General features: G+C 36.3%; 1 protein-coding gene across 37 annotated transcripts in view; it reads left to right on the top strand.

Annotated features, from left to right (window-relative positions):
* wdfy3 (WD repeat and FYVE domain containing 3) overlaps nucleotides 1–23,247 on the top strand; it is a 147,924-nt gene that overhangs the window by 59,463 nt on the left and 65,214 nt on the right. For all 37 annotated transcript variants that reach the window (XM_073951250.1, XM_073951245.1, XM_073951247.1 and 34 more), the window contains 6 exons: nucleotides 138–352; nucleotides 7,211–7,323; nucleotides 11,243–11,477; nucleotides 14,199–14,299; nucleotides 20,977–21,195; nucleotides 21,828–22,009. In XM_073951250.1, coding sequence (XP_073807351.1) covers nucleotides 138–352; nucleotides 7,211–7,323; nucleotides 11,243–11,477; nucleotides 14,199–14,299; nucleotides 20,977–21,195; nucleotides 21,828–22,009 — 1,065 coding nt within the window. The remainder of the gene's footprint in view (nucleotides 1–137; nucleotides 353–7,210; nucleotides 7,324–11,242; nucleotides 11,478–14,198; nucleotides 14,300–20,976; nucleotides 21,196–21,827; nucleotides 22,010–23,247) is intronic.

The following is a 23,247-nucleotide window of genomic DNA, read 5'->3' as shown; positions in this document are numbered from 1 at the left end:
ATTTTGTTGTCTTTTAACTAGCCTGATAACTTACCTGCCGTGTGGCATGCTGTGCTAGGCTTGTTCCACTAAGTTTTACATTTCAGTGTTTTAAGTATCAACCTGTGTGTTCACTTAACCTTTGCTCTTCTCCTCAGCATGCTCTGGACCTGCAGCTGGCGGTTGCTAACATCCTGCAGCTGCTGGTGCATTCAGAGAGGAACCAGCAGATCCTGTGTGAAGCGGGTCTGCATTCTCGCTTGCTGCAGCGCTGTAGCTGCGCTTTAGGAGATGAAGATCATCCACTCCACCCTCCACTGCAGAGGATGTTTGAGAGACTGGCATCTCAGGCTCTGGAGCCAATGGTGCTCAGGTGAGAACAGTTTTATTATGGTAATCATTTCTTTAAAGGACACTGGAAAGCATATATATATATATATATATATATATTTATAGTATGTGTGTGTGTGTGTGTGTGTGTATGTATATGTATATATATATATATATATATATATATATATATATATATATATATATATATATATATATATATATATATATATATAAACTATAATGTGGGTGTGCATTTTTAGGCGTGCAAACTTGTCACTTTACCGTGTAATTCGCCATTTTCATCTTGAAATATGTAAATCAAGCAGATTGGTAACTAATTGTGTTTGGGGGGTCTAATCGTAAAGGCTGCAATATGAATGTGATATGAATAAAACATTTTTTTACTCTGTCCGAGAGCACATACATGGCTGTCCTCTTTGCGTGACAGACTTACTAACCAATAGAGTGAGCACATATTTATTCTCTCCAATCAACAGCCCTCAAACCAACCACGGGTAACGCCCACCATAAACAAACATTAGAGATCAGGGGAGAAAACATGATGAGGCACAAGAGTTTGAACCAATAATTGAGTTTAGACAAGGAGTGTAAGGACTTTAGTTTAAAATAAGTTGCCGCTGATACATTAACACTCATCTGCTCTTGAACAGACTTAGTGAGTTGGCCTACACAAGATTGCGGATGTGCAGCAGATTTGATGCTTCATAAACTCCATCATAAGCAGGTCAGGATGCTCATGCAGACATGTCAACTAAAAACCAAGCCTAAAAGCACTTGATTCCCTGCCAATTATAAGAGAGCTCTGTGTTTTACATGTAACGGTAAACCGAGAAAGCACTGGAGTCTCACACACACATACACCGATGCGCTTCATGCAAATCATGTTCTTGTTTTAACATCAATGTTTTTAACAAAAACAAAAAAAAATGTTACAATTTAAGAAGTGTGCTTCACAAAGGTGAGTGGGCTTGACAAACCACTTGTAGAAACACCTTTTTCTCTCTTGAAAATACCCACTTCCCCCTCCTTAAAGCCTCATTCACGTTACGAGCGACTCACAACGGCAAATCGACAAGCCATTTTAACGGCGAGTGAGAGACTTCTGGCGACCTCCATCCACGCGAGCAACATTGACAGTGGAGTGTCGATCGATGCGACTAGGTTGAGGATCCTTCAACTTTATGCAAATCAAGAGCGACTTTTTTGAGCGACAGCCAATAGACTGATTACACTCGACCGCCATTTTTTAAAGCAAATTCGAGTCTGTAGTGGGAAGAAACCCGGAAGTATCGTTGGAAGTTACATAAGAACGATGTGTACTTGGCTGTATATCTTATCAGCGAAGAGAAAATGACAACAAATTTATAATTTCAAACTTGAGTTAATGAACTGATTCTTTCACTATATTAGACTTGTTACGATACTGAATTAATAGAAAAACTGTCAATTTCCCGGTAACATTTAAGGCACTGTTAGTGGCTTTCTTAAAACAGTGCTGATTTGCCATTGTGTTCACGTGCTCAACAGAAATTACTGTGATTAGCTGAGAAGGTCATAAGTTCACCCTCCGCTGTTTACCGAGTACAAACACAGACGAGCGATCTGCTTGATGACTCGACTGATCTTCACGACTGCTTCGCGCTCCAGTGTTCGTGTATCTGTGTTTGCACTGGGTGAAGAGCGGTAAACTGATTATCACTGTTGAACACCATGGTAAATCAGCAAAGTTTTTAATCGCGTTTAGCGGTGCTCAAATGTTAGCTGGAAATTAACGTTTTTAAAACTTCAGTACCGGGAAAACACTTTTACAGACAACACGAGGGTGTGCTACAGAGGACTGCATTGTTTTATCACTCACAGGGTTACATAGGCTAAAGCAGGAAAGCGTCCCCATGGTGTTTACCTCATGCCATGAAATGAAGCCTAGGAGGACACTTGAGCATATTACTCTTACAGAGATTGTCATGTTGTTTGATGCTGAATTGTTTTTAATTGTTTAAATTAATATTACTGTTTGATATTAAAGTGTTTACACCATTTTTGCATTTTGAAATCTCTGCCACAGATGGAGGTTTGTAGTCCACAGCATGTTACTGCAATGGTTACAGTGCTGGTCCTACACTTCTGGGTTTCTTCCCACCGCAGCCTCGCTTTGGTTCTTTAAAATGGCGGCCGCGTGAAATAACCATTAGAGCTCATGTGATCCTCTCTCAGCTCGCTCAGAGGCGGGCTGTATTCTCTTTGCTGTAGACCTACACAGACCTGTGTTTGCCACTCAAGAGCAACAGGCAGCTACAAAGTCGCTGCTAGTGTGAATGAGGCATTACTCTTGCACTTTGTTCACAGATCTTTAGTATAATTAACACTGCTTATGTGTATTGCTTTTTGTTGTTAAATTGCTGAATGCCTTCTGAATGAAAACATCTGCTAAATGACTAAATGTAAATCATGTCAGTTAAACACAGACAGCAGGATTATTCAGAAGCCTGACAGGTTATCAGTAGTAGCGATTAGTACCAATGATGTGTCAAGCTTCACAAATTTTTATAAGAAAACGAAATGTAGAAAATGTTTGTCTTTTGACCCCCCCACACACAAACAAATACTGTAAGTGTAAACTAGGCCAAGGCAAGTTTATTTATATAGCACATTTCATACACAGTGGCAAATCAAAGTGCTTTACATAGACAGGAATAAAAGAGACAAGTATAAGAAACTAAAAAACAAATAATAAAAATGATTAAAAATAGATTAAAATGTGTTAAAATGCGAATGAAAAAGTAAAGAAAGACATAATAGTATGATCTGTCAGACGTAGCACAGTGCTCATTCAGTGAAGGCACAGCTAAACAGATGTGTTTTCAGTCTCGATTTGAATGTGCCTAATGTTGGAGCACATATGATCATTTCTGGAAGCTGATTGCAGCAGTGAGGGGTGTAGTAGCTAAAAGTGGATTCACCTTGCTTTGATTGAACTCTTGGAATTTCTAGTTCATTTGATACTAAAGATCTGAGTGATCTGTTAGGTTTGCATGCAGTGAGCATATGTGTAATGCATTGAGGTCCTAGACCATTTAGTGATTTATAGCCAAGTAATAGTACTTTAAAATCTTTTCTGAATGTAACTGAGCCAGTGTAAAGACCTGAGGACAAGTGTGATGTGCTCTGGTTTCCTGGTTTTAGTCAGCTCTGTGTCTAGTTTGTCACTTTTTCACCCCTGACAAGTTTGCACCCCTGATTATTATATTAATATTTCAGCTGCCTAAAGTTTAGTAAATGTGTAAGTTTATCTGCTTCAAGAAAAAGTGACATTACTACCTTTATACTAAGCATTCCCGTTTAAGCTTTTCAATTGCAAAGCTTTTTTGTTTCTGTAAAGTTGCAGGGCTGCAATGACAACTATGTACAGTGCATGTGCGTATTCTATTTGTGAGCATTTCCATGGGAGAAAGAGCAGATGAATGTGTTTTTCATTGCCAAACATAAACAATGTTTTTGGTTCGGTCAGTCTTTGTGGGTTTTGGTTGTGTAATGAATTGGGTTTTTGTTGGCTGTAACGTCCAATGAAATAATCTATATCAGTGATGCCCAAACTAGCGCCATCCCATCTGAGAAGAGAAAGGGAATGGGTCCCACTTTATATTAAGTGGCCTTAACTAATATGTACTTACACAGGAATTAATCGTTTGTTACAATGTACTTATTGTGTAAATACATGTATTTACCTCGTACTTATGCTTGATTAAATACATGTATGTAATTACATCTGTAATTAACTTTTGTAATTATATTTGTAAATACACTATTGGCCATCCCTTACACCTTAACCCACCCTTAAACCTACCCATACCACCAAACCTGTCCATAACCCAACCTCTGTCCCAACTCAAAAGCACCACAAGTGTTCTCAAATACATTATAAACACAGTAAGTACATTGTACTTATTTTTTTGAGGTAAGTACATAGTAGTTAAGTACACTTTATATTAAGTGGGACCGGGGAATGGTGGGGATGATTTTGAGATTGTCAGTTTAAATTTAATGTAACCCTTTATTTGTTGTATTGTTAAAATCTAACTAAATATTTTAATCAAATGGTGTAAATGAATCAGATTTTGTTTAAATGTACATGCCTGATCACCTGACAATGCAGAGACTTTGGTGAGCAAATCAAGTCACGGCTGATTCTGCTTGACTAGTGTATTCAGCATTGAACTTTACTGTGCTAAAAATGTGATTGTTTCTTTTTATTGCAATAAGTGATCATTTTAAAAGTTATACTGCTTTAGTTAATAATATTTAAAGTAATGTTTTCTGTTTATTTTAAAATATTAAGGAAATTACCTACGGCAAATTTAATGTAATATAATTTGGTATATTCACTTTTGGGCCACAGCTCTGAATGATATTTGTTTTTTGGCCCTTCATATGAAAAAATTTGGGCACCCATGACCTATATTACATAATACACAGTATGATTTATAAAATATAGTATACAGCTGTACAATGAGCTCAGTCAGCCTCTGTGATATTTATTTAGCTTATTCATATTCATGAGTGATATCTTAATGGAACATATTTCTGCCCCCAAACCTTTTATTGATTGGCCTTCCATATGTGAGCTTCTTTAAAATGATTTTTGTTGACAAAAAAGCCAGATGAGTCGGTTAAAACCTTTTTTTTCTAGGGATCGTGAGTGATTGAGTCTTTTTTGATTCAATCTTATCCCAGCTGCATGTTTGCATAAAAGGAAAATGATCAAATTTGCCACATCTCAATATTATTCAAAGCTCTCCATGGGTCGTCTCCAAGTCAAGCGGATTAGCGATTTCAATTTTCCGCATGACTGGTGTTGCGTGATAGAGGATGCAGATTCACTTCACTACAAAATAAATAAAGAAATACATACCAAAAACAATTCACTTCATCTCATTTAAGGAATCAAACACCGCATGTGTTCTGGACTAAATATCATGCGGCTGTTAGAAAAATCAGCTAAGGAAAAATCCATCCACAAGAAGAAGATGATGTTATGTTTATGTTATGTTTGTTATTTTTATATTATGTTAAGCTATGCTTTTCAATGCTATGTTATACTATGTATGTTATGCTTTTAGTTTTGCTTTTGTTATGTTATGTTTTATGTTTTGTTTTGTTTAGCTATTGTATACTATGTATATTAAAATGTATACTATGTGTTTTGCTATGTTATGTTTTTTTTGTTTTTGCCGTGTCTATATACAGTATTATACATGTTATGAATGTTATATATGTATACATGTGTGTATGTTATATACTGTGTTTATACTATGTTATGCTTTGGTTTTGTTTTGCTATGCTATGTTTTAAAATGTCATGTTTAGCTGTTTTGTTTTTTTTGTATTTGTTATGTTATGTTTTTTTAAATGTTTTTTATGTTTTGTTTTGTTATGCTATTCTAGGTTAGGTTAGGTTATGTTTGGTTGGGTAAGGTAAGGTGATGTTAGGTTATGTTAGGTTATGTTATGCTATGCTATGTTATCTTGTTTTTTGTTTTGCTATGTTTTGTTTTGCTATGTTAAGTTATGTTATGTTACCTTTTGGGTTTTGTTTTGCTATGCCATGCTATGTTTTGCTATGTTAGGTTATGTTATCTCTTGGCTTTTGTTTTGCTATGCTATGCTATGTTATGTTATGATATTTTGTTATGTTATGTTATGTTATGTTATGTTAGGTTAGGTTAGGTTAGGTTAGGTTAGGTTAGGTTAGGTTCTGTTAGGTTATTCTATGTTATGATAAGTTAGGTTAGGTTGTGTTGTGTTGTGTTAGGGTATGTAAGGTTATGCTATGTTATGTTACGTAAATTTTAGTTTTTTGTTTTGCCATGTTATGTTTTACTATGCTATGTTATTTTAGGTTATGCTATGTTTTTTGTTTTGTATTAGTTAAATTGTTTTTTCTATGTTTTGTTTTACTATGCTATGTTATGCTATGCTATGCTATGTTATGTTAGGTTGTGTTGTGTTGGGTTATGCTATGTTATTTTATGTTATTTGTTGTTTTTTGTTTTGCTATTTTATGTTTTACTATGCTATGCTATGTTTTGCTATGCTATGTTATGCTGTGCTATGTTATGTTCGGTTGTTAGGTTAGGTTATGTTTTGTTATGTGAGGTTATGCTATGTTGTGTATTGCTATGTTATGTTTTTTGTGTTTCGTATTTGTTACATTGTTTTTTATGTTTTGTTACACTATGATATGTTATGCTATGTTATGCTATGTTATGTTATGCTATGTTATGTTATGCTATGTTATGTTATGTCTTGTTTTTTGCTATGTTATGTTTTACTATGCGATGCTAGGTTAGGGTTTGTGTTTTGCTATGTTATGTTTTGCTATGCTATGTTAGGTTAGGGTTTGTGTTTTGCTATGTTATGTTTTGCTATGCTTTGCTAGGTTTTACTTTGTTATGTTTTGGCTTTTGTTTTTTCTCTGCTATGTTTTACTTTGTTATGTTTTGATTTTGGTTTTTGTTTTGTTATGTTTTGCTATATTTTGTTAGGCTATGATATGTTTTGCTTTATTTTGTTATGCTGTGTTATGTTTTGCTGTGTCATGTTTTGCTATGTCTGTGTTTTAATTTTTTTTTTATTTTCATTTGTTACGTCATATTTTTTATTTTCTTTCGCTATGCCACTCTATGCTATGCTATGTTAATTTAGATATTTGTCAAATGAGGTGTTTAGTTAAATTAATTATAACATTGCAACTCAAATTGAATTCGGTAAAAAGAAGTGAGTTGAAGTGGGTGCTAACCACTATTGGCACAGACATATTTTTATTATTTATAATCAATAATAATATTATTAATGCAATGTTTTTTTATGCATTTTTTCAGGGAATTTTTACGACTAGGAAATCCTCTGAACTGCGGTGCCTGGGACAAAAAGCTCCTGAAGCAGTACCGGGTCCACAAGCCGAGCTCCCTCAGCTACGAAGCCGAAATGCGAAGTAAGGAGTAAAATGCATAAAGACCGCTCAAACTGTCAGTATGCTTTTGTGGCATCTCGAAAACAGTTTGTGTCAGTGCTCTGTGCTCTTGTCTGTGTATTTTCTCTGTGGGCCAGTGAAAGGAGGGACATTTACTTCAGGCTTCACTGACTGTGGTCTTTGGTGAAATGCCATCAATCACCATCAGAATCAAACAAAACATTCTCCTCTCGCTCTCCTCGGCTCTGCCAGCAGCGAGACGTTCAATTGAAGCAGGTTTTTGCAGGAGATGAGTTCCCAGCTTCCCTAATTACCAGTGAAATTACTTTTCTCCAAGCTCTCACCATGTCCAGCGAGTCCTTTTTGAACTCGCTAATTTAAAGGTTTCCTGCTTGCTTTGTAGAAAGCCTCCATGGATTCGTTCAGTCTGCCCAGGGTCCAGTGCAAGCGGCTATTTTTGTTGCTTATATCCACAGCAGATTATCTCAGATTGAGGTTATTTAACAGAGAACTCCAATTTAAACAGAATAAAAGGGAAAGGGAAAGTTTCTTACTGCTTTTACAGTGTCAGATTTATAACGTTGAACATCCAAGCATTTATTTTGCACTGTTTGTACACTAACAGAAGGCGAAGGAAAAATGGCATATTATTCTATTTATGGGATAAAAAAAATGTCTTGATATTTAGTTGCTCAGACTGAATAATTTCATTTAACTTTTTCTTAATTTATTTTGAATGTATGTCCTGTAAAACTAGAATCTACAGTAATTAAGGACTATTCGTAAACCTAAAAAAAATCCTGTTAAATTTATGTGATTGCTTTTAAAATCTTATTAAAATTTGGGACGTTACATTTCATTGAAAGAGTTTTAAACTATTTTAATGTTTTCTAGTACTAATTACTTTTTATTTATTTTTAAACCCATTTTAATACATACAGTTAAAAGCTAAATTATAAGCCCTCTTGTTAAACAAATTAATTTTAAAAATATTTCCCAAGTGATGTTTAAGCAAGAACATTTTCAAGTATTTGCTAGAATATTTAAGATTCTTATTTCTTTTAGTTTGGCATAAATATTTATTTATTTTTGGTCAGTGTTATTGGCTAATAATAAAAAATTATAACAGACTGTTCATTGACTTGCCTAATTAACTTAACTTGACTTGCCTAGTTAAACTATTTAAGCCAGGGGTCTCAAACTCAATTTACCTGGGGGCCGCAGGAGGCAAAGTCTGGGTGAGGCTGGGCCGCGTAAGGGATTTCACAAAAAAAAAGTCCTCAAATGTCATTATTAACAGTTTTAATTATTTCTTCTGAACATGAAGTGTCCTGAACATTAATAGAACATTGAGTGAAGATTATGAACAGTTCTTCTGAACATGGCATCTTTTGCCTACTTCTTGCTGCCAGAGACTTGACAGCGCTTCTTCTCACAAATCTGAACCACATTTGGCTTTAGAGCGGAAGCAGTTGAGACCCTCAGTATGGCTTGAAGATGATCATTATTAAGTCTAGACCTGTACTTTGACTTATTGAAGTCCTAGGGAAAAAAGTGGGGGAACTCACTCAAAACTTCCATTCCCTCACCTAAAAAAAGGCGTATATATGTATAAAAAAAAAAACACCCCCACCCCACTCCAGTCACATCAGTCTGTACCAGTCTGTATCTACCTATAATATCAATATATATAAGATGCAGGGCAGGCACGTGCACACATAGGGCTCAACCTGTGCAGTGCACATGCCCTTTTTAGTCTTGCATAGAAAGTGCCCTTTCAAAATGATCAAAAGTGCCCCCGTGACGCGACACACCCTCGGTCCCGCCCTTCAGTAGGCGCGCGATAACACAGCTGATCAGAACGTGCGCGACAAGCGCGCTGTGTACGGATAGAATCAGCGGAGCGGGGAGCGCTCTCTCTCCCCGCTCCGCTGATTCTGTCAGAGTACAGCGGTCGGCGCGGGCCACAAAATATTGCACTGAGGGCCGCAAATGGCCCGCGGGCTGCGAGTTTGAGACCCCTGATTTAAGCCTTCAACTTGTACTTAAAGCTGAATACTAGTATCTTGCAAAATAACTAGTACAGTATTACATATGTACCGTCATCATGGCAAAGACAAAATAAATTTGTTATTAAAACTATTATGTTTTAAAATGTGTTACAGCACTTAGGCAGTATTTGAAAAATTATTTCAATTTCACAGAAGAACTAATAATTATTTCTTGGGCTGCACAGTGGCGCAGTGGGTAGCATGTTCGCCTCACAGCAAGAAGGTCACTTGTTCGAGCCTCGGCTTGGTCAGCTGGCATTTCTGTGAGGAGTTTGCATGTTCTCCCTGTGTTCGCGTGGATTTCCTGTGGGTGCTCCGGTTTCCCCCACAAGTCTAAAAAGTTTAAGAAGTGAATTTGACTGACCCTGTCTACTTTATATCTTGTTATTTTAGATATTAAAAACATGAATTGGGTAGGCTAAATTGTCCGTAGTGTATGTGTGTGAATGAGTGTGTATGAATGTTTCCCAGTGATGGGTTAATATGTGTTGCCTTCTTAACAACTAAAGGAAAATGCAAGCGTAATAATAGCAGTGAGGAAACAGTAGTTAAGAAAACATCTATCACAGATTTATTACAAGATAAAAAAAGTCTCAATAGTTTAAGAAGTGAATTTGACTGACCCTATCTACTGTATATCTTGTTATTTAGACTCAAAAAAACATGTGGTACAGGTGAATTGGGTAGGCTAAATTGTCCGTAGTGTATGTGTGTAAATGAGTGTGTATGAATGTTTCCCAGTGATGGGTTGCAGCTGGAAGGGCATCCGCTGCGTGAAACATATGCTAGATAAGTTGGCAGTTCATTCCACTGTGGCTACCCCAGATTTATAAAGGGACTAAGCCAAAAAGAAAATCAATGAATGATAACAATCTCTTAAAATGTTTTTTAAAATATCAAATTAAACTAACAAAAATAATTAAATGATAAAAACTACTGACATCACTTTAAATATTCACAGTGCATCATGATGCTGAAACAGACTGCAATATTCAATGTCCAACTAAACACTGATGTGGTGGCAGTAGAACAGAGCAAAATGGAAATGCTTAAATGAATATGTTTATTTTTTATGTATAATCATCAATGGTGTTTTTGGTAAATTAAACGTTTTTTGTTATGGATTATGTTAAGATTCTGATTGTAAAATTTGTTTGCATTTGGATATCTTTACCCTATATAAGCCGATGAAATACATGCTAAGCTAACTAGGGTCAAGTTAATGGGTAACAAGCAAGTAAAACAGCCGATAGGTTTTGCTGACAAGACTAATTTAAAGATCTTGTGCTGTTTGCAGCACTTTTCTCCGTTTGGTATTTGCAGATCATGTACTGTCAAACCGATGAAGGTGGTTTTATCTATTTTTTGTAATAAATTTATCAATGACTCCCTGATAACGAACATTCAGATGCCATCCACACTGCTGAGAGTGACATTTAAATTAAAATGTTAATATGTGTTGCCTTCTTAACAACTGAAAGAATCATGCAAGCGAAATAATAGCAGTAAGGAAGCAGTAGTTAAGAAGTCAACTGTCACAGATTTATTACAAGATAGATAAAGTCTCAATAGTTTAGAAAGTGAATTTGACCCTATCTACTGTATATCTTGTTATTTGAGACTCAAATGAAACTCTTTGCTGACACATTGACAGTAAACCGTAGAGAACATCTTTTTGTACATTACCTGAACATTGTATAAGCATTTTTCCATGCTTTCGTAAATGATCGGGAAGCTCACAGAAGCTTGGCTTAAGCATTACATCCTATTGATTGTCGTTTACATTAAAATAATCAGTCTTTCATAGACATCCTAGAAAGTCTAGTATTTATTAGTGGAATATTAAGTGAGCCAACCTGAATGTACTTTTTGACCTTGTGCTCCTCCAGACAGCATGACCCTGTCCATGGAGGGTTTTGGCCCGGATAGCGTCTTCACAATTAATGAGGACAACAGCCAGTACCGGATCAGCCGAAGTCTGGTGCGCTCAGCCGAGGGCAGCACTGTGCCTCTCACCCGAGTCAAGTGCCTGGTCTCCATGACGACGCCCCATGACATCCGTCTCCACGGGTCCTCCGTCACACCCGCCTTCGTGGAGCTTGACACGTCATTAGAGGGATTCGGGTGAGTCTTTGAAACATGTCTATTTCAGCTCAGTCACTGTTTGTGAGCAAACATCCGTTAAGGCATCAGTGATTTATTGATTTATTGTTTAGCAGACGTATGAGTCAATCAAAAATGTATTTGGCGGTGTGCTTTTAAAAGCTTGACCTAGTTTTAAAGCTGACAGAAAAACAGAGAGCTGAAATGCGCTTACATCTCCGAACTTATCACAGTTCAAAGCGCAACAAAGAATCCACACTGAGCCTCCATCTGCTTCTGTTTAACATAATCCCATCAGGGCACACGCTAAATTGAAAATAACAGATCTTTAATATTTCATCTTTTTCATTAATTATGAAGGCACAGCGATCATCATTTGTCTTCTTTCCAAATTATTAGCTGCCTTTTTGCGAGATTTATGTGTCGGAAGTTGGTCAGCGGTTGTGTTTTTGCACACACATTTTATGAGACCCAGTAAGATTTGTTTTGCACAGGCTGAATTTTGACCGTTTTGATGTAAACCATTGTAAAGCTTCCCTTAAATACCACACATCTTTAAAACTGTACAGACATAACAAATGATGTATCTTTTATATGTCTTATCCAGAATCCTCCCGTGTCTTTAAATATTTTCTCCTACATCTGAATAGAACATGCAGCTTAGAATAATTGAAGATGTAAAAAACGCCTGTACTGGCCCACATTTCATCTTGCGAATGCTGAGCAGTCGCGCTCACACACACACACACACACTCACACACACACACACACACACACTTATACACAGCGCGCTCCCCATCTGCCTTCATGAAAAATTCATGTAAACACGTTCTGTATTGGCCCATGCAGACCAGCTTAATGGTGCCGCCACAGCTGGGCTTAGGGCTTTTTGGGTTATGAGGGAGTCCTTAAAGGGAGGACATTAATGCCCCTCTATGCCCCTTTTTAGATGGATGGATGGATGGGTGGGTGGATAGATTGATGGATGGATGGATTGATAGATGAATGGACGGATGGATGGATAAATGGACGGATGTATGGTCGGATGTTTAGACGGATGGATTGATGGGTGGCTGGATAGATGAATAGACAGACAGACAGACAGACAGGCAGATAAAGATGGATGGATGGATGGATTGATGGGTGGGTGGATGTATAGATGGATAGACAGACAGATAAAGATGGATGGATAGATGGACAGATGGATGGATGGACGGACGGATGGATAGATAGATAGATAGATAGATAGATAGATAGATAGATAGATAGATAGATAGATAGATAGATAGATAGATAGATAGATAGATAGATAGATAGATAGATAGGTGGATGGGTGGATATGTAGATAGATAGATGGACGGACGGACGGATGGATGGATGGGTGAATATGTAGATGGATGGATGAATGGATGGATGGACAATAGATGGATTGATGGGTGGATGGACAGACAGATAAAGATGGACGGACGGACGGATAGATGGATGGATGAATAAATAAATAGATGGATGGGTGGATATCTAGATAGATGCATGGATGAGCGGACGGATGGATGGACAGACGGATAGATAGATAGATGGATGGGTGGATATCTAGATAGATGCATGGATAGACGGACGGATGGATAAGTGGATGGATGGTTGGATGGTTGGATGGTTGGATGGATGGATGGATGGATGGATGAATGGATGGACGGAAGGACGGACGGGTGGATATGTAGATGGATATTTTGGATAGATAGATGGATGGACGGATGGATGGATGGACAGATGGATTGATGGGTGGATAGATAGACAAACAGGCAGACAGACAGACAGATAAAGATGGATAAATGGATGGATGGATTGATAGATAAGAAATGTTCATGGACCAATGAGATGACCGAACTGAAATGGTATATAGTATAAATAATTAAGTGAAGTTAAATTATATATAATTTATTACACAGTTTCATTTATATTTAATAATGTATTATTTAATTGTAAAATATGAAAACAATTTTAATATATATTTTAATTTATTTTTTAAGTTATTTGACTTTACCTTCTTACTGAATCATTTTCCAAATACACAAATATTCTCAATGGAAAGTTTTTCAGATGTAGCTCACTTAGTTTCAAAAAACCTAATTTGTCCCTAAATTGAACCCTTCTTCACACACTTCCATGACTGTTGGGAGTGTTAATGTTTAACAGTTTTGGGGTGGATGCTTGTTTGTGTGTGTGTGTGTGATGTGGGCTGTTTTTTATGCCACAGCTTTTTCAATATTAAAATGACATAAGGAGCTTCCTTTGTTTGGGTTAATTAGCCTCCACAGAGACTTGTTTAGCTGTTTTGAGTGACACTGAATGTATGTGCGTTTGTGTGTGTGTGTTTTCAATGAATGACAGAATGTTTAAAGAAGTAGGGACTGACAGGAATCTTGCATTGGTTTGCAGCCACTTTAATGATCTGCTTCAGAACATTTAGTAATATTTTCTCGTGTCTGAATGGGTTTTATCAGTGAATGTTTGTAATGTTTTGTTAAGGGTGTAATTCATTGGTGTTATGGAGAGCGCGCTCTGTCAGTGTTACATAAAGCACGACACCCACAAATAAACATCCACATCTCCTCTTTAAGCCGCCCATGTGAAATGTTTTCCACAATTTTATGACACCAGGAGACGGGAATAAAATGTGCAAAATGTCTGACATGCTGCCGCGGGATTCCTGATTCATTTAATTTTTTTATCATTTCTCTACAGCTGTTTGTTTTTGCCCAGTTTGGCCCCTCACAATGCACCGTCCAGCAATGCCAACACATCTGGAGTGAGTGACGGGGCTGTGGTCAGCGGCATGGGAAATGGTATGTGCTTACAAACACACACACTTCCCCCCTATCCCCTGTGGTTTACACAATAGCAGCCAGCAGCTCCCACTCTTTGTAAATCTTTTAGTAGAATAAAACCCAATCTTTTATTAGAAAATCTGGAGGTAATTTTGGAGTGTGCTGCAGGTAATGCATCTATTAGGAAAATGATAATGTACAGCGAGAAGCTCATTAGCACACAGTGAACCTCATCTTGGTGATTACAATCCCAGAAGCAGAGTAATGATCAGCTTTTGTATATTAACTCACTTAATAGACAGAAACGTACTAATGTGTCATGGTCCTCTATTTCAGTTGATATCATTTTATCTCAGATCGTTGGTGTTATTGAATTGAAAGGGGCCTCCTATCTTAAATTGAAAAACAGTCTGTTTAATTAGCCATTTTATTAGTCAGTTTAAATATTACTCATTTTTAACTTTAGTGCAATATGAATATACAACAATACAATAACAATAACAAATGGATCTTAAACAAGCGTCTGACAAAAAAATAATCTGCATCATTGGTAATGTGAATGTATATTTCATTTGCATAAAACTGAAAGGAGTACCATTCATCATTTAACTGAAGTGTGTGCATGTGTTATAGACGCTTTCTGTGCAATACTAAAGAATGTCAAAGCAGCCATAGAAGTGTACTGAAGTCAAATTTCCAATGACAAGTAGGACTACTTTAAATATTTCATGTTACACTCAACTAGAGGTATAGAGGAAATTGGCCTCAGGGTGTCGGTAGAGAGAGAGAGAGAAAAAAAGTGAGAAATGCACTAAAATCCTTCAAACCATGAATGATTAGTCCTAACGATGCCCCTGAATTCAGTCCCACATTTATGGAATAATAATGATTGCCTTTCATCCTGCTCTTTATATGTTTTTCTTGTTCTTCCAAAAGTATTTCCATTTCTGCATTAAAGGGTAAGCTGCACACCCTGATGAGACGTAGGCTCAATTTGTTTTTACAGTTTATTTATTTGCCACACAAAAGTGTTCTATATGATTGTATTTGAATCACTGAAGCCACATAAAATGTTTTGGTTCCTTTTCTGGACTTTGAACATCTAGGGATCATTGCACTCTCTGGAGGCTCTCAAATTTAATTAAAATAAAATTACATTTTCTTCCAAAGATGAACAAAGGTTTCAGGGGATTAGAACAATGTGGGTTTAACTAATTAATGTGTTCATATTACTTTTTGGGTGAACCAACCATTTAACTGGTTCGCTTCACATATACTCAAAAGTGTACACACACTAGGCTATCTAAATTATCCACAAGAGCATCTGACCCCCCAAATCCCTGTTATTTTTCTTTTTTGCTGTTATATTTTACTCACAGTTACATAAGAAAATTGTATTACAATGTTGATTGCAATGTATTTTGTCCTATATTGAACTACTGCCATATTTTATTTTATTTTATTTTTTTGCTTTATTAGGTTCATCTTGGGTTGGACAGAAAATAACACTGTAAATAGATTGTATAGATTTAATAACACTGTATAGATTTATAAAACATGCCATAAAAATCATGCACTGATACAATTCACCAAACAAGAAATTATCAGGAAAACATAATTATACACTAAGTACGTATATAAATAATAAGGTCAGATATTGCATATATACATAAAAAATACACACAAGATAACATAAAAAATAATAAAACAAACAATAGGAAAGAAAAGAAAAAAAGAAAAAAATATATACAAAGAAAAAAAAACTATTGATATAGGTGCCTTCTTAAAAAAATGTAGAAAATGGCTCCACAATTTCTGGAGCTGTTCTGGCTTTTATTTTATTGCGAACCAAATTTTTTTCATTTTAAGTGCATGAAAAAATCAAAAACCCATTGCAATAAGAAGGAGGGGAACTGCTGACTTCCAATTCATAAGAATAAGTCATCTAGCCAGTAAAGTTGCAAAGGCTACACTCCCAGCCTGTGATGAATTTAATTCAACATATTCTGGCAGGATTTCAAACAGTAAGGGGTTTGGGTCTATTGATCTCCAAAAATCAGCCAATTTCTAACAAAACCAGAAAGGATGTAACAGTGTGGCTGGTTCGGTTGTACAGCGAAGGCAAGTTGGGTCAAGATAAAATATTTTATCCAGTTTAGTTCTAGACCAGTCTGTTTGACTAATGTCTTGGTTGGAAGATGTGGGATAGAGCACGGTTCTAATGGGCTCATGTGCGGAACGCATGTAGTGTAAGTTCAAAGTTTACCTGAGTGTAATGCCGAGTTCAGACTGCATGATTTTCAAAGTAGTCGTGTCACAGATGTGTTCACACTGCATGACTATCTGGGCTAGCGTTTCGTCGCTGCTTTGTTTACACTGCAAGATGGATCGGGGACAGGGGCTTTCAGATTGCATGACTTTACTATAGGAAGAATCGCCGACAACTTCGTCCAAACTACGTTCTCATAACTACATAATGAGAAAGAAGCCTTTAATGGGGTAGAACATGTACATGTTTGCTCACCTGGGTTTAAAGGGAATTAGCCATTTCTCCTCAACGTTGAAAATAAACTAATTTTTTTCTGTATGAACCGTCAAACAGACACGGTTGCTCCTGAGTCCTGTCAAACCTCCACTAGTTTTTCCTCCATTTCGTGAGTCCAAATAAACCGAAAAAGAGCACTTTTAACTTCTCCCTCAGCCTCCCGCTGGCCTGCAGCAGCTATACACACACACACACACACACACAAGTGAAAGCTGCTCTCTCATTGGCTGTAGGCGATCGCTGATGTTATTTTCAGTCAAAACTCAATTCACACGGCATGATTTGAATCGCCGACAGCTCCAGATTTTCAGCACGCCAAATATCTCGCAGGCATCGGCGACTCATCGGCGATTCTCTCAGATTGCGTCTTTGATCGTTCATACTGTGTGATTGTCACTCACGTGCACGAGCAGCAATTTGCCTGTGATTTCAGGCATTTGTCGGCGATTTCTCAAAACCTGTCGGCGAGCCAAAATCGGGGCTAAAATCACGCAGTCTGAACTAGGCATAAAACAAATGATGCCTTGTCACTTAAAAGTCCCAAATGAATCAGAAGTTGTGATCGCTTTTTTTTTTTTTTTTTTTTGTATTGAGACGCAGTTCCTAGAGAAACTGATTTTTGAATGAGCAAACGGTGGACGTGGCTTGTTTTTTCTACTGTTGGCTGAATGGATGTAGTTAAGTATGCCTTGCATTCAGTAAGATTATGAAATGGGTTTTAGATGTGTTATTACAACCTCCTGTTACAGACACCTCCTGTTCACAATTTCTGTTTGTTGTCTAAACTGACAGTTTGACCGGCATGGTTAAGTATGTTAGCCATGCCCATTACCCCAAAACCACACAATCTGATCATTTCACTAAAAAACAAACAGGAAGTGCATTTTCAGATTTCAATTTAAAGATTAGAAGGGCAAACTATTTGTTTTTTTACTTTTGTTCTTAATAACATGCACAGATGAACTGTTCTCCACAGAACTAGCAATGTGAGCTAACAAATTCACATGGTTAGTTTTGATTTCTTGGGGTCTTTAAGGAACTGTTCCTTATGGATTCATAACTCATTCTTACTTGTCAATGAACAGGAACAGTCATAGTCTATTAAAGATGCAAACCCCTCTCTTCGCTTCAGCTGCCACCTTCAGCAAACCTCCTAACATGTGCAGCACAATGACTTAAACATTTATGAGCGTCACTGTGTCCCAAACGACTCAAAATAACTTCACAACAAGATAACTAAAGCAATCTCCGTTGTGCTGAGCGAGAGCACTTCTCTTCCTGTTTTGATGCAAAGTGGACTGTTTGGGGAATGGGGATGGGTGATAATCGCTCTCAGGCTGTTCAAGGCAACCATGCCTAGTGTGAGTACACCTTCAGATGGATAGAGAAGTACTCCAAGGTCATTCCAGTATTTTCAGTAGTCACATGGTGCTACAGTAGTTAGCTATTCACACTAGTACTGGATATAAAAGGACAATTGACTGATTAGAAGCATTTAATAGAGTAGACTATGGTCAAATACTGTATACTGTTAAACATTTGTTCTGGTAAAAAAGGTTACAACAAAGTATTCAAAGAAATGTGGAAGTTTTTTTGTAATGTGGGATGGTGAAGGAGGGCGTAGCAGCTTGACAGAATTTCAGAAGCAAGTTGGCTTATGACAGGTAAAAGAAGCAAGAGCACAGAACTGTGACTGATTTTTTTTGCAAAGACAGCAGAGTCTAGAGAAAAGAGGAAGCGAACTCAAACTTGACGGAGCTTGACAGAGATTGTTTGTGTGGCGTTGCTCCTGTTCGATTGCCACCGGCTCACAGCAGCCCTGAGTGGGTGTACAAGTGCCTATGTAGTATTAATGAGGTGATTCAGGGCTCGCTGCATCTCCATCTCACTGCCTTCCTGTCTTTCTTCATTTACTGTGTCTCTCTCTCTCTTGTTCATCCTTCCTAGTTCCCCTCCCTTGTCTCTCTCTCTCTCTTGAATGTAAATGGATGATTTCAGTATTTATAGATAGGCTCCTGCATCATATCCTCTGACCTATTTTAGTCGATGACATCATCATTTTTTGCTCAGAGAGTTTGGTTTAGATCCCCAGCCTTCTGGTTTATTGCTGCGCTCTCTCTCTCGTTCCAGGGGTTTCCTGGATTTAGGGTACCAGCCAAAGTGGATTTAGTGTATCTAAGTAGCTTAGGCTGAATTTTCAAGAATGCAGGCTTGATGTAATAGATCATTAAGCAAAGTCTAGGGAGATTTATCACGCGATTATGTTGGTACTCAAAGCACATCATAAATCCATGATTTAAATATTTGTTTGACATTAAAAATAAATGTTTAAAAATGACCGTTGACAAACAAAAACCTTTAATAACAATACATTTTAACAGGGACAATGCCCATTATTCAACAGTAAGACTGTATATAAGCCAGAGTTAGCCACAACAGCTCATTCTTATCTGTTGCCCCCAGCCAGATTTAAAAAAGGCAACCTAAAATTAAAAACACATTATCACAAATACAAAAACAGTGAAGTTACATACAACAAAATGATAAAACATATAATAAGAATTTCATAAAAAGTTAGAGAAAGGAGTTTGTATTTAAATGTTGAATAATTTGTAATACCCCTTGCATGGGTTGCACGGTTTACCGGTACTGTGCTAGTATCAAAAATCCTGCTCCAAAATACTGGCGGTGCCACTGTAGTTTGTAAACGGTAGTATTGTCACTAATGGTCTGTCTACAATGAATAATGTTGCATGTGGATAAATCACTAAAATGCTCACACGTTTGTGCAACAATAGACCATTTTATTTGAGTAGTCTGTGGAGCCCTTTAGGGTTGCACGTTTTCTGATGTTTCAGACTCGCACCTGAATTTGTTGATTTCTGTTCCTGTCAATATGATTTAGTAGCAGCAATCTCTTAAAAAGAGCAACTCACAAAGTGAAATTTTTAATTATTTTGTATTGTTACCTGATAAGAAAAAAAAAACTATAGGTGGAAAAACCCAATAATAGCAACAGGAAACATTGAAACTATTTTTGTACACGTCAGATAGCCTCATTTTGTTGAAAAAGACTTTCTGTGACAGATTTTGTTTGGTATAATTTGTATCTTTATTTTAATGTATTTTTTGTTGACAAGTTATATACAAAATAAACAAAAAGAATCAATACATTTAAGTTGAAGTGACATGCAAATATTACTATTTTTAGTAATAAGGGAATTATGAATTGAAGTAGACCTATTATAACATGAAAAATATAGTATTTCTGACAATTTTCTTTGTGATTTGAGTTATGACTTACAGTATCGCAATACTACTTGGTATTGTGATACTTCAGCTGGTATAGGATCGTAACATGAATTAATTGTATCGTGACTACCCTAGCATCAGCCACATATTTCATATTATCAAAGCTCAATAAATAATGTTCTTGTATTTTATTACAATGATGGTACTTAATTGTCTTCTGATCAAATACTTTAAGTGTCTGTTTATATATATTATATATTATTATTATTATGATTATATTTTATAATATTTATATATTATTGAATAATTTTAATAATAAAGAAATGCATTTTACTGAAAAAAAAAAACTAAATTTGACAGTAATGTTAATTATAATTCCATTGTGATAAATACACTATAAACCATTTTTTGGAAAATTTCCACAAAAATATTTCCCAACACATTTTTTATTATTATGAGAAGTATTTCTTGAGCACCATAATCATGTGACTCTAAAAAGAAAAACTGGAGTAATGATTGCTGAAAATTCATCTGTATAATTTGAATTTGAACTATTTTTCATAAAATCTATGTATCTTTAAATGTGTAAAAAATTTAAAACTGCTGTTTTTACACTGTACCTATGTTCAAACAAAAGAAGCATGTCATCATGAGAATAAGAAACATAACAATTACTGCCTCTAAATCTTTAAACAGATGTGTAAATTGTACTGCGAAAAATGCTAAACTCATTGTTTTCTACTTTTTTAGGCAGTTAAGGATCAAAATAAAAAAGTGATCTATCTGTCCAATAAAATTGACATTTATTTTTAAACAGTCAGCATTGTTCTCCGTGCAGCACTGGACAATATGTCAAACATAACTTCAAATATTGAATGTGTTCATTTCATCTCTCCAGGAGAGCGTTTCTTTCCACCTCCATCTGGTCTGAGCTACTCTACATGGTTCTGTGTTGAGCGCTTCAGCACGCCACCTCAGAGTCACCCGGTGCGTCTGCTCACAGTGGTGCGGAGGGCAACCTCGTCTGAGCAGCACTACGTGTGTCTGGCCATCGTGCTTTCTGCTAAAGACCGATCTCTCATTGTGTCCACCAAAGAAGAGCTCCTTCAGTCATATGGCAAGTGTTTCCTAAACTTCCTGTATATTATGTTGATTTCAGCTAGAATGAGAGCAGTTTTTAATAATAAAAAAAAAATTAAGGGTCAATATTTTTAGCTCCCTTAAGCTATATTTTTTTCAGATTGTGTACAGAATAAACCACTGTTGTATAATGATTTGCCTAATTACAAAACTTGCCTAATTAACCTAGTTAAGCCTTTAAATGACACTTTAAACTGTATAGAAGTGTCTTAAAAATATCTAGTAAAATATTATTTACTGTCCTCATGGCAAAGATTAAATAAATCAGTTATTAGAAATGAGTTATTAAAACTATTATGTTTATAAATGTTTTGAAAAAATCTTCTCTCCGTTAAACAGAAATTGGGGAAAAATATAAACAGAGGGCTAATAATCCAGTGGGGATAATAATTCTGTCTTTAACAGTATAGTTCTTTAGTGAATGCTTAGAAAATAATTTAGTATAGTTTATATGCTTATTTAAATTGTCCGTGAAGCCACTGTCTACTGATGGTAGACAATTAAGCCATTTTATTTCAGCATTAGAAGGATGTTCCCCTGAAATACAGAGGAAAAGTTTTCTTTGTCTGTGGTTGATGATGTGACATCATTTCCTCTGTCTCCTCGCAGTGGATGACTTCAGTGAGGAGTCTTCCTTCTATGAGATCCTGCCCTGCTGTGCTCGTTTCCGCTGCGCTGACCTCATCACCGAGGGACAGTGGCACCACCTGCTGTTGGTTATGAGCAAAGGAATGCTGAAGAACAGTATGGCCACCCTGTACATCGACGGCCAGATGGTCAGCACAGTCAAGGTGTGGTCCTGCTCCTGATGTGGACAACCTTTGTTTGGTTTTGACTCCAGTTTAAGGAGTTAATTACTGTGCCATCGTTATTTTTTTCCGCACAAATGTCAGGTTTTTCATCCTCTTTTAAGGATTTTAACCTGGCAGTTTTCACTTTAGTATAGCTCAAATCTGGCGTTTGTGTGATTGTGTGGTTTTCCATTTGCTTTGCAGCTCAAATACTCAAGCTCAAGTCTACTGTTAAGCAATCATTGATCGGAACTTGTATCAAACAATAGAACCACATTATTTGTTCCTTATCTCATCGTAGCATACACAAATCTTATGCAAAATGAACACTTGCTAAGCAGGTAAAGCATTACCTTGTTACATTAAATTGAATGTTCTCCGCAAGGACTTTAGCACCATCTGAGGGTCAGATTATTAAATTGAACCAATTAGGTTGGCCAAAGGGTGGGGAATTGTCTCTATAAAATATTCAGTCAGTCTTAGTTGGTAACCACTATGCACACAGACACACACACATACAATTGTGTGGACTTCCCATAGACATGATTATTTTTATACTTTATTATATTAATGCATAAAAATATATTAATCCTTAATTATTATTATACTTGCTATAATCTATCCCCTATCCCTAAACTCATCAGTCACACAATTATTTGTTCCCCTCACTGGGATAAAAACAAATCTCTCCACATAGTTAAAAAACTACTGGCGTTACTATGATTGTATGTCTCCACAATGGGGAATACTAGGTACAAAAATAAATGACATTGCCATATCCCTATAATAAATTAAATATACGATATGTGACTATATTAGTAACACATAAATAAAATTACACTTTAATTACATTTCATTTGAATGCAGTTATGGGTTAGAAATATAGGGCATTCTAACATACCCGTTTATGTTAAAACCATCTCAAATTGTTTAGGTATTAGCAAGTTCTATCACTTATTTATCTGTTTCAGCCATGAATTAAAACTAGCGACAAAACTAGCTGCAGATAAAGGATTGCCCATCCCAACAAGTGATGTATCTGAAACAGAAAGTAAACAAGTGAATAGGTTTAAAATCAGTTTCTAGACTTTTTCCAAAAGAAAAAATATCAGACATACTGTGAAAATTTCCTTGCTCTGTTAAACATCATTTGGGAAATTTTTAAAATAGGGAAAAAAAAATCAATGGTGGTTCTGACAAAGTTCTGACTTAAACTGTATATATTCCAAAATTTACAG

This window comes from Danio rerio, chromosome 5 (genome assembly GCF_049306965.1).
Source record: "Danio rerio strain Tuebingen ecotype United States chromosome 5, GRCz12tu, whole genome shotgun sequence".
Taxonomy (NCBI): domain Eukaryota; kingdom Metazoa; phylum Chordata; class Actinopteri; order Cypriniformes; family Danionidae; genus Danio; species Danio rerio.
Note: the sequence above shows the minus strand (reverse complement) of the source record. Positions and strands in the feature narration are given on the sequence as shown.